The sequence below is a fragment of the Rhinoraja longicauda genome, chromosome 9, assembly GCF_053455715.1.
Source record: "Rhinoraja longicauda isolate Sanriku21f chromosome 9, sRhiLon1.1, whole genome shotgun sequence".
NCBI lineage: Eukaryota > Metazoa > Chordata > Chondrichthyes > Rajiformes > Arhynchobatidae > Rhinoraja > Rhinoraja longicauda.
Genome location: NC_135961.1, coordinates 7,223,237 through 7,236,264, shown reverse-complemented (window position 1 = coordinate 7,236,264; position 13,028 = coordinate 7,223,237). Strand labels below are relative to the sequence as shown.

Below are 13,028 nucleotides of genomic sequence, written 5' to 3'. Positions count from 1 at the left end.
AAATGATTCCATTACAGAAAATATGTTTCTGTAAATGAAGGGAAGCTCGCGTCTCCCTTAAGTTGTAACAATTTCCAATTAAAACCACTCAAATTCCCCTCGTTTTGTCACAAAATGTAAAAAGCAGAGGATTTGTGATGAACAAGGAAACATAAAACAAGTGACACCATAAAGTACAGCAATAAAACTACAGGATTTCCATTAACATATCAACAGGACGAGTGCAAATATTATGCCCAAATGATTAAAACTTGGTTTTATTTTAAAATACAAACTTATTGAAATCGCCTATGAATTTATTGCAGCATCCTGTCCTTAATTTTGTCAAGATCAATTACTTTGACAGCACAGGTTTTACTATGGTATTCCACAAATATAAATCAGCATTTTCCCCAAAATTTAATTAGAAACAAACCAATAGTTTGGCCAAGAAGATCAATTTAATCTCTTCCAGATGAAAGATTATAAATAAGGATTGAGTCATTCAGTTGAGTCATTTTATTTAAATTCATCCTCACCATCAAACTAAACAAGCCTAAAAGTGTCATCAAATAATGACATCTTTACCTATTCATATTAACTACTGATTTTTTTGCTACAAAATGACATGTTTACTATGTGTCACAGAGTCTAAATCCTAAATTTAGGGAGGTAACCTCACTAAACCTGGGTAGTATAAGAAAATAACTGCAGATGCTGGTACAAATCGAAGGTATTTATTCACAAAATGTTGGAGTAACTCAGCAGGTCAGGCAGCATCTCAGGAGAGAAGGAATGGGTAACGTTTCTGGTCGAGACCCTTCTTCAGCCTGCTGAGTTGCTCCAGCATTGTGTGACTAAACCTGGGTACATTGGTTCGAGCAGAAGGGAAGAACAAAGGGCATTGCAACTTGATTTAATGATTTTCAGGTAGTTGGAACATGATGAAATGAGGGTGAAAGAAGATGAAATCAAGATGACGAGAGTGGCTTCCTGTGAACCATAATACATCCATGAAGCCAGACTCTGAAATGAAACCACTCCATGCATTACCTATCATAAAGCATATAATACATTGCTATTGTAAAGCAAAATGCAACTTCAACTTAATATATTCTGAACGTAATGCTTGTCAACAGACATACAAAGTACCCCTGCATCTACGCACTGAAAACAAAAAGAAAACTCTTTTGACTAGAAAACAATTAAAAAAAATTGAGATTAAAAATTCAGGGTTTAATTACCAAACCTTTAAATGAGCTTTTCAATGACCATGGAACTTGATGCATTCAACACCTTACCTCAAAATCTTCCATTGTGTGATTAACTGAAGGTGGTTTAAATGATGCTAGCATCTCAAGCAAGTCAAACAAGGTAGTAAGATGTGGTTCTTGCAGGAGTAAAAGCATTGGGATATTTTCCTTTTGGGGTGGAGGAAGGCAAGATGCGGGCAACTGAATGCCATCTCCTTTGCGCTCCCTACGTGGAGCACCAAGTGATACAAAAACCATCTGTAAAAATATATAATTAAGTTAGCTGCAGATGAAAAATCCTAGAATATAATAATTCATTCAAATAAAAGCATACAGCTCTATTCAGGATCTATATGAGCAAGGATTATGAGGAACTTTGCAATCAACTTTACAATCGCATTCAATAATAAAGGTCAACGTGAAGAAGATTGACAGAAAAGTAGTGACTAATCAGCTGAATAATTCTGGAAAGTACAGGCTGAATATAATAAGTTGAATGACGCGAGAAGTGAAAGAGAGTGAGGACGATGATGATGACAAGTTAGCTCATTTTGATAAAGGAGATGATCCATCTATTGAGGTAGAAGGCACTGCTGAAATTCTGAGTGCTTTGTATTAGCCTTTACCAAAGGTTAGGGTGCTGACAAAATACAAGACAGAGAGGTATGAGAAATAACACATGGAAGCAAAACTGATGAACAGGAAAAAGGAAAGCTGGTCAAGCTTAGAACAGTGTAGGAAGGAACTACAGATGCCGGTTTACACTGAAGATAGACACAAATGCTGGAATAACTCAACGGGACAGGCAGCATCTTTGGATAGAAGGAATGGATGACGTTTCGAGTCGAGACCCTTCTTCAGACTGAAAGTTGGGGAGAGGGAGTCTAGAGATATGGAAGGGTAAGGTGTGAAAATGACAGATCAAAGCAGATGGTGATAAGGAAATGTTGATTGGTTCATTGTTAGCTGAGGGGAAGGTGACAACTAAAAGCAGAGATGTTGCCTGTCCTGCTGAGTTACTCCAGCATTTTGTCTCCACCTTCAAGCTTTGAACAAATAGGTCACCTGCTCTAAATGGGGATGCATACTAGTTGGAAACTGTAAAAAGTCTTGTCATAATATTCTAATACTTCCGAGAATTAGACATCCAAATTGCAAGGATTTGTTGGGCAGCTACAGAGTAGTTAGCTTAATTACTATCAGAAAGAAGTCAATTAGAAGCAGAAATCTAGTAAAATAAAATTACGAGGAAAACTGTGATAAATTTCTGAAATGAAAATAAGTCTGACTAACCGGTCTTAACTTTTTTTTAATATAAAAAGAAAAGTTTGAAGAGGGAAGGCAGTAGATATTCAGGTGTATCACCAGAAGCATTTAATAAAGTCACGTACTTTTCACAGATAGGAACTTGGCTTTTGAGCGAAGTTCAGTGATAAAAGATTGTTTTTCAGAATAGACGATGGTAAAGCAATCCCAAAATCACAGCCTGAGTGACTGATATGGATGGCAGGGAAAAAATTCTAAATGTGTGATGATACAAACTTAGAAGTGTGCAAACTGGGAGAAGGACAGTAAGGCACTGCAAGAGGTCATTGATAGATTGGCAGAAGATAGAAAAAGACAAAAGACATTTAATGTTTAAGCTGCAGGCAGAAAGAAAACATGAGCGTTTTAATTCTCATATGTACTGGCAACAGAATGAAATTCTTACTTCCTACAGCTTTACAGGCCCATTAACACACGGATACATATATGAAATAACACAACAAATTAATTATCAGCAATACTTGGAAACCAGACCATAAAAGTGCAAAACCAAAGTTGGTAATGCAATCAAAACAAAGTCCAGAGTAGATCATAGTGACTGAAGTAAGGTTGTGATTACTGTTGTGAAGTGTTCAAGAGCCTGATGGTTGTTGGGAAGAAAGCTATTAATGAATCTGGTGGTCACGGTTTCCAGACACCAGTACTTTCACACCAATGGGAGTGCGAGATCAAAGCAAGGCCATGATGATGTGGCGATATTAGTTGCCTTTTTGAGACAGATTCTCCTAAGGTGGTGGGGACATCAATACCCATGATTGACTGGGCAACATCTACCACTTTCTGCGGCCCCCTTCATTCCTGGGCATTCGAGTTACCAAACCAAGCCATCATGCTACCAGTCAGTATGTTCATCACCTGTAGAAGTTTGTTAAGAGTATTTGACAACAAAGCAAATTTCCTCAATCTTCTAAGAGAGGCATTGAGCATTCTTTGTGATTGCATCAATATGCTGAGCCCAGAACAGATCCTCAGATATGCATGGTCAGGTATGTGACGTTGTTGACTCTGTTGTCCCATCAAGTTCATGGATCCTTGGCCTTGCTCCTTGGTCTTGCTAATGTTGAGAGCAAATTTGTTGTTCTGGCACCTTTCAATCAGATCAATCTCATCATAGCCCATCAATGAGGTGCTCCCGTACTGATTGTTAATGAGAAAGAAGTTTTTCTGCCAATTCGAACAGACTGTGGTCTGTGGATGAGGAAGTCCAGTATCCAATTGCAGAGGGATGTGCAGAGACCCAGTTCCGTGAGCTTCGTAACCAGCTTGGAGGGGATGATGGTATTGTACAAGAGGAGTTGAGTGTAGAAGCAAAGAAGTCCTTCTGCAGTTGTACAGGGCCCTAGTGAGACTGCACCTGGAGTATTGTGTGCCGTTTTGGTCTCCAAATTTGAGGAAGGATATTCTTGCTATTGATTTATTAGGTTAATTCCCAGAATGGCGGGACTGTCGTATGTTCAAAGACTGGAACGACTAGGCTTGTATACACTGGGATTTAGAAGGATGAGAGGGGATCTTATTGAAACATAAGATTATTAAGGGGTTGGACACGTTAGTGGCAGGAAACATGTTCCCAATGTTGAGGGAGTCCAGAACCAGGGGCCACAGTTTAAGAATAAGGGGTAGGCCATTTAGAACTGAGATGAGGAAAAACTTTTTCAGTCAGAAAGTTGTAAATCTGTGGAATTCTCTGCCTCAGAAGGCAGTGGAGGCCAATTCTCTGAATGCTTTCAAGAGAGCTAGATAGAGCTCTTAAGGATAGCGGTCAGGGGGCATGGGGAGAAGGCAGGAACGGGGTACTGATTGAGAATGATCAGCCATGATCACATTGAATGGTGGTGCTGGCTTGAAGGGCCGAATGGCCTACTCCTGCACCTATTATCTATTGTCTATTATTGAACGCCGAGCTGTAGTCTATAAACAACAGCCTGACGTAGATGTTTTTATTGTCCAAGTGGTCCAGTGCAGAGTGGAGTGCCAGTGAGATCGCATTCTCCGTTGACCTGTTGTGATGGTAAGCGAACTGTAGTGAGTCGAGGTTCTTGTTAAGGTAGGAGTTGATATGCACCATAAACAACCTCTCAAAGCACTTCATCACCATGGACGTTAGTGCCTCTGGTCGATAGTCGCTGAGGCACGTCTTCCTGGGCACCGGTATTATTAATGCCCTCTTAAAGCAGGTGGGAACCTCAGACCTCAGTAACGAGAGGTTGAAAATGTCCGCAAAAACTCCAGCCAGGTTTTGAGAACTCGACCGGGTATATCATCAGGTCCAGACTCTTTCCAAAGGTTCACCTCCTGATGTCGGCCTCTGTGACTGTGACTATAATACCATCAGGGCTCGGGCAGGCACATCAGTGTTCTCCCTATCAAAGTGTGCGTAGACTGCATTGAGCTCGTCAGGGAGTGATGCATCCCTGTCTCCTGATTTCACCTTTTAGGAGGTGATGGCATTCAAGCCCTGCCACAGTTGCCAAACATCCACTTATCCGTCCAAGGTTTATAGATAAGGAATACTTGGATAGTCTTGGTGTGACAACACGCCTCCCTACATTTCCATGAGGTTGGTACAACTGTGGCACTTTTGATTAGGTTCGTTGACATGACCTTGAACATCGCCCAGTATACCCATGTCAAGCAGTCGCAAAGTCCCTCCTCTACGTACCCTGACTAAAGGACAAGGCTCTTTGGTCGTAGGAACAGAAGGACCTGATTTTCTGAATACATAAATCCTTGAAAGTGGCTGGGTATTTTCAGAGTGAGAATGACACAAGAAAATAGAAGAAATGGGCCACCTAGCCCCTCAGGCCAGTCAAGTTATTCAACATGATCTAGGCTGGCCACATTAGTGTTAGAAACATAGAAAATAGGTGCTAGGAGTAGGCATAATATGGTCCGGCCATTCAATACGATCATGGCGGATCATCCAAAATCAGTACCCCATATCCCTTGATTCCGTTAGCCCTCAGGCTATATCTAACTCTCTCTTGAAAACATCCAGTGAATTGGCCTCCACTGCTTTTTGTGGCAGAGAATTCCACAGATTCACAACTCTCTGGGTGAAAAAGATTTTCCTCATCTCAGTCCTAAATGGCCTATCCCATATTCTTAAACTGTGACCCCTGGTTATGGACTCCCCCAACATTGGGAACATTTTTCCTGCATTTAGCCTGTCCAATCCCTTAAGAATTTTATATGTTTCTATAAGATCCCCTCTCATCCTTCTAAATTCCAGTGAAAATAAGCCCAGTCGATCCATTCTTTCAACATATGTCAGTCCCTCCATCCAAGGAATTAACCTGGTTAGCTCCACTTAATGCTTAGTTCCCCAATCTTTCCAAATATTTATCTATGTACACCTTAATCGTATCTAATAATCTGGCCTACACCACCCTTGAGGACAGAAAAATCCAGTGATTCTGAGAGAAGAGGTTTCCATGCACTGGTTAATTAATAATAGCGATTTGCAAACCAAATAGGACCTTGGAATTCACAAACAACAGCGATCATGAACAAATTAAGAAAAGTGAGTCAGACTACAACTGCAATATTGCTTCTGATTCTGGTCACCTCATCTTTGGAAGAATGTAAAGCTTGAGACCCAAGGAATGTCGTTACTAAAATGGTTCTGGGTGAATGATTTCAGCTTCAAGATTAGATTGGAATGGATGGTTTGTTGCTCTTGTAGAAAAGAGGCTGGGAGAAGATTTGAAAGAAATGTGCAAGATCGGGTTTAAAAAGGATAAAGGAAGACAAGAATATGGTAAAGGGCTTGAGGCTTAGATTTCAAAAATCAAGAATGTGAAATGTCATTGGTTCTGGCATGGAATTCTTACTTGCTGCAGCTTTACAGACCCAAAGCACACAATAATCAATCATACAACAAATGAATAATTCATAACACTTGGTAACGAGAGCATAATGGTACCAAATAGGTCCAAAGTGAAACTAAAACAAAGTCCATCATAGATAATAGTTGCAGAGGCAGTGGATCATGCTGTGTAGTGTTCAAGAGTCCAATAGTTGTTGGAAGAAGCTGATCTTGAACCTAGGTTCAAATCAGTTTTCTTAATCCTACACCTTTACCCCATTGTAGTAGCAAGATGAGAGAGTGGGCAGGATGGTTTGAGTCTTTGATGATATGAGCTGCCTTTCTGAGGCGACACCTCCTGTCAATGGTGGGAGGTCAGTATTCGAGATGGTTATGCCTACAACTTTCCGCAGCCCTCTACACTCATAGGTGTTCGAGTTACCACACTAAGCCATGACGCAATCAGTCAGTATGGTCTGTACCGTGTACCTGTATATGTTCGGCGACAGACCTAAATGCGTCAATCTTCTGAGGAAGTAGAGGTGCTAATGAGCTTTCTTTACGGTTGCATTGATGTGCTGGGCCCATGACAGATTTTCAGAGATATCCCAAACCAGGAACTGACACTTCACTGCCATTAATAAAGATAGGTTCATCGATCTCTGGCTTTCCCTTTCTGGTCCACATTGAGCTCTGTGGTCCTGCTAACGTTGAGAGCAATATTGCTGTTCTTGCACCATTAAATCAGATGATCAATTTTTCTCCTGTACTCTCTGACTCATCGTTACCCATTATGTATCCAACAACTGTGGTATTGTTGGCGAATTTAAAGATGGTGTTAGAACAGCGTCAGGCTACAAGGTCATGGGAGAGTACAGCAGGGGACTGAGCACACAGCCTTGAGGTCCTCCTGTGTTGATGGTTGTCAGGGAGGAAGTGTTTCCAATTCCAACTGATTGTGGACTGCCAATGAGGAGGTTGAAGATCCAATTGCAACGGGACAAGCAGAGACACAGTTCTCTGAGTTTGAGTTGATGGAAAAAGATAGGAGGGAAATGCGTTGTTTTTATAAATTGAGTAGTTATGATTGGAGCCCCCCAGATATAAAAGAAACAGAGTTTGGCAGGACTTTCAAAAGGGAATTTCATAATCGCTTGAGAAAAGATTTGCAGGCCTCATAAGTTGTAGGAGCACCATTAGGCCATTCAGCCAATCATGTCCACTCCATCATTCAATCATAGCTGATCTATCTTTCCCTCTCAACCCTTGTGTTCTCCCCATAACCCCTGACACCCGTACTAATCAAGAACCTATCAATCTCTGCCTTAAAAATATCCAATTACTTGGCCTCCATATCCTTCTGTGGCAATGAATTCCAGATTCAAAAACCCTGACTAAAGAATGGCAATGGGAAAAGAGCAAGGGGCAGGAAGAGAGATCGGCAGAAGTGTTCCCCTCTTGTATCTTCATGATGCTTAATGCCCTGCCTTTAGATTTAACAACTCAGCCCTAGAGATTTAAAAAAAAGAATGTTTCAATTACCTGCATATCTTTAAATCCAAGTTCATTGAGTGTTTTCTCATCATAATCTGTGGTAAGTTCATGTCCTGAGGAAATCATTCTCACAGGTCCCATAAGACCTCCTGAAAAAACAAACAGTTTAAGTCAACTGATCGTCAACACTGCTGCACCTCAGGGTTGAGTGCTCTGCCCCTTGCTGTACTCCCCGCACACCCACAACTGCATGGCCAAGTGCTAGGACAATTATATCTTTAGATGCGCCAATAATACAGTTGTTGTCGGGCAGATTAACAATGATGAGACGAAGTACAGGAAGATCCTCACATTATGGTGTCAGGACAATGACCTAACCATAATGTGAGCAAGATAAAGGAGTTGGTTGTTGACCCAAGGAAGCAAGGAGGTGAACACCACCTTCTCTTCATCAGTGGAGCTGCTGTGGAGACGATCCGACAATTTCAAGTTCCGAGGCATCCATATCACCAGCAAGTTACCCTGGTCTCTTCACAATAATGTAAAGATCGGGAAAGCATATCAGCATGTTTACTTTCATCGGCGTCTGAAAACATTCAGCTCATCCACAAAGAATACCCTTGAACTTCTATAGATCCACTACAGAAAATATTCTGGGGGGATACACTGCCTTTTAGCCAGAATATGGGAATCAAGTACCAGAGTACATAAGTTTAAGATGAGAGAGGAAAGATTTAATAGGAACCCGAGGGACAACTTTTTCCACACAGAGAGTGGTGGGTATATGGAATGAACTGCCAGGCGAGGTAGTTGAGGCAAGTACATTAAGAACATTTAAAAGACATTTGAACAGGTACGTAGATCGGAATGATGTAGAGGAACATGGGTGAAACGCGGGCAGGTGGCACTAGTGTAGGTGCGGCATCTTGGTCGGCATGGACAAGTTAGGCCCAAGTGCCTGTTTCCATGCTTTATGACTCTACGGAGCTCAAAGAAGGTAGCTACTCTGTAGCAGGAACGGGCAGTAATACCTTATGATAATCTGAATGGTGGTAGAGTGATAGGGTGATGAAAGAGAGTGAAGACAAATACAAATACTTTCAATTGCATAAACCACACATACCACCAGTAAAATCTCCTTGCCGGCTGTTTTGGCCAAATTCTTGGAGCTGAGCTTGCTGACTCATTTGTTCCTTCTGCAGATTCTCATACCAGTGGGTAACTTCAGCTCTTAAATCTGCAACTTGGTCACTAGGATACATTTCAATAGTCATCTACAAAGTAAAATTTATGAAAATAAAATACAATTTTTAAAACTCACTTTACATTCCCAGATATTAAACATTTTACACTCAGTTATTTAGATCATCTTCGTATTTGGCAAATATACAATGCAAAGAATAGTAGCGGCAAAAGGTTACCTGTGTTTATTTGTAGTAATGCATATTCACAGTATTAACAATAAGCCAGAATGGTATTTGTAACTGAAGGATAAATGTTGTTTTGAAAAAATCTATAACCACCCCATAATTGCTTTACAGCAATGATTACTTGCTCTTTAGACTAAAATGACATATATTTAAATTTTAAAAAAGGGATTGTGTTAGCAAATCCATGCCTTGCATGGTTCATCTTTCAAAGTGTAGCTTGTTAACCAAAAAATATATAACATTAATACAAAATTATGAGAGGCAATGGATAGGGTATACAGAACCTTTCACCAGGGTGGAAATAACAAAGGCTAGAGGGCATAGCTTTGAGCACAGAGGGCGAAAGTTTGAAGAAGATATGCAGGGCAAGTTTCTTTTACGGAGAGTGGTGGTTGACTGGAATGCCCTTCCAAAGATGGTGGAGGAGATGGACATGATATGGGTATTTAAGACGTTTTTAGGCTGGCACATGTATATGCAGACAATGGAAGGCAATGGATCACGTGCAGGCAGACTTTGCATCATGTTTGGCACAAACATTGTAGACCAAAGAGCCTCTTCCTTTGCTGTACTGTTCTACATTCTTAAATATTGAAAACTTGATCTAACATTGCTATTGGTCTGTTATTATATAATATTATTATATTATTATATGTTAGTAAATATATTACTCTGTGCAAATATATTTAGAAATTTAATAAATGGGAATTGCCAATGCTATGAATGGAAATAAATGCTACTTCTAAGAGGAAGAAGAATAATTGATAATAATGACACATGATCACCAATGCTTGGTGCTGTTATTTGCCTTAGTACAAATAACCACCACCACAACTTAATCTCCTTAAAAATGGCGGCTGCCACCATCAGGTTTCCCAATGAATCACCATCACAGAGAAGCACCACATTTGTTGCCCATTCCTAATTGCTTGTGAATAACTGATTAGCTTGTGCAACGGTTTCAGAGGGTTAAAAAGAAAGTGCTGGATGAATTCAGTGGGTCAGACAGCATCTGAGGAGGGAATGGATAGGTGACGTTTGGGTCGGGAACCTTCTTCAGACTGATTGTAGTGGGGAGAGTGAATGCCTGAAAAGAGGTGGAGGCAAGTCAAAGTCTGGCAAGTGATAGGGGTATATAGGAGGGTTTGCTTGATAGATGGGTGGATAAAGGCAAGAGATGAAAATAAGACAAAAGGGTATCAGATAAGGAAGGAGGAGTAAAATATATAGCTAGGAGGAGGGATATGGGTGGAAGGGGATGAGTGAGGTGGGGTGGGAAGGGAAAAGATATTCAGATAGTGGGAGTTCTGGGTGTACATCAGGGTGGGGGAACACAAGAGAGGGTAAAAAAGGGGTTGTTATTAAAAATTGGAGAATTCAATGTTCATACCATTGGGTTGTAGCTACCCAAGCATTATATGAGGTGCTGTTCCTCTGGTTTGCGAGTGCCCTCATTTCTATAAATGAACTGTTTTGCAACTCCCAATTTGGAGATGGAGCACAATGACATAATTTTTGACATTAGCTTCCAATTTAGATACTTATTTTATCAACTCTATCAGAATTTATAGAAGATTGCAAATCAATCTCCAATGGGGAAGGTGGGAAAAGGGAAGCTACAGCCAAGACATCATCAATTAAACATCCCAGAATTAAAATAATTAGATTAGCTTTGTAATATTCCAACTTAGCCGTTTGATTTACAAGCAAACCAAATAGTTTAATAATATCAGAGGGAATTAAGTATCGGATATGCATCCTAAAATTCTGTTGATGACGTTTATACAAATCAGTTGATCGATCTGGTTGGAACTGGGGTTAATCGTCACTGTCATTCTGTCAATTGGGATGAAGCAAAGTTTCTCAGTTCATGGTTAACACCCAATTTCCACGATAAAAAGTGCATATGCAAATGAAGTGACCAAGAATGGCCTCATTTCAAATAAAACATTTCTGGATATTCTTGACAAAAATAACAGCATCTTCACTAAACTTTTAACTAAAACAAAACTCACATCTATATTGAGTATTTAACAGAAGAAAATAATACAAGAAGACTGCTGAACCCTTGGAATGTAACAATGCAGCCAGAGCAAAGATGTAGTGCTCTAATGCAAATTAGCATTGCAGCAAATGCATATATTGTTTACTTAACCAAATAAATTTGGTACAAAGTATGCAATTACATTTTGTCCACACTATAGATTCATACCAGTTAGCAACAACTCACAGCACTTTAATTACCTTATCAGGCAGGCCAGCTGGTTGACAAACAATTCGTAATGGTAAGGACTGTTTATCACTGAGGGCTTTTAAATGACTGCTAATACCGGTACCCTCTATCTGCCACTGACGTAAATGGTATGCAAACCTATGGGAACAATGAAAAGAAATGTTTTCATCATTTTCTTAAATTGTACCTGCAACATAAAAAAAATTTAAAATCCTGGATTACTATTTTATTTAAACATTTTTTCAAGTAACAAACCACTAACAATTTCTATTAATATTTATTACAATTATGTATTTCCATAATTGTAAGAAAGATTGCCAGAGTCTATCAGACAATTAATTAATTTCCAATGGAAACAAAATATTTGACCAGTTCCAACATTTCAATACACAGCAGATTTTGGAACTAAAAAGGAACATAATCTACCAGGTGGTTGTCAACCCAATAAAATTACATGGCTAATGCTATTTCATCATGGACATGCCACAAAAAAATGACAAAATTTGAGGCAAGTGCCATGGTGTCCAACTGCTGTAAATAACTTTAGTAGTACAGTATTGGAAACAAATGCAGCCAGTCTTTTGATGAAGACAAAAGGAATGGCAGATGCTGGAATCTTGAGTAAAACACAAAGTGCTGGAGTAATTCAGGTCAGGTCAGGCAGCATCTGTGGAAGGACTGGATAGGTGATGTTTTGTGTTGGGACCCTTCTTCAGTCTGATATGATGTCCAATGAAGTCTAGTGAATTGTGTGCTGATACTGCATGAACAAAGAACAGGAATAGGGGCAACACAGTGGTGCAACAAGTCAATCCTGATCTCAGGTGTCCTCCTTGTGGAGCAAGCACACTCTGTGACTGCATGGGTTTCTTCCAGGTGCTCTAATTTTTTCCCACATCCCAGAGACATACTAATTGGTAGTTTACGTGATTATTGCAAATTGTTCCTTGTCTGTAGATAAATGGCAACATCTGGAGGGAATTGAAGAGAATGTGGGGAGAATTTAAAAATGGGATTAATGCAAGATTAGTATAAAATGGGTGAGTGTTGTCAGGGTGGGCTTGATGGACTGAAGAACCCGCTTTCACGAAGAATCAAAAACAGACCACATGAAAGTAAAAGCAGGATGGAAATTGGTTAAGAGTCTACAGAAATTGCGAATGAAATACAACATTAAAATAAGTAATTTTTAAACAATTATTTACCTTCTCCTAAATGCTTCCAGGTGTGTTTTCAGCATCAAAAGTCCCCTTTCAATGATAGTGAGGCTGGATTGCGATTCTTTCTCAAGATTTTCTGATGCCATCATAAGGCTTTCCATACACTTACTGATAAATTCTTGCTCCTTTTCCAAGCCAGTTTTACCTAAAGCAATAGTAGACTTGTTTATTTGTGCCTCCTTTTCATTGGTTTACAATATACATCTTAAGTAAGCTTTCAAGAATTCAAAAAACAGAAGTAAAATGGTTTGTAGGTCGGAATCTCTCCGGGTTCTATGTTATAAA

General features: G+C 39.8%; 1 protein-coding gene across 8 annotated transcripts in view; it reads right to left on the bottom strand.

Annotated features, from left to right (window-relative positions):
• Positions 1 to 13,028, bottom strand: part of usp34 (ubiquitin specific peptidase 34) — a 204,494-nt gene that overhangs the window by 111,966 nt on the left and 79,500 nt on the right. For all 8 annotated transcript variants that reach the window (XR_013547613.1, XM_078404725.1, XM_078404728.1 and 5 more), the window contains 5 exons: positions 12,729 to 12,888; positions 11,535 to 11,661; positions 8,984 to 9,134; positions 7,909 to 8,009; positions 1,281 to 1,490 (listed from right to left, as the gene is read on the bottom strand). Coding sequence is in view for 7 of the 8 variants with exons in the window: in XM_078404725.1 (XP_078260851.1) it covers positions 1,281 to 1,490; positions 7,909 to 8,009; positions 8,984 to 9,134; positions 11,535 to 11,661; positions 12,729 to 12,888 (749 nt within the window). In the remaining variant the exon portion in view is untranslated. The remainder of the gene's footprint in view (positions 1 to 1,280; positions 1,491 to 7,908; positions 8,010 to 8,983; positions 9,135 to 11,534; positions 11,662 to 12,728; positions 12,889 to 13,028) is intronic.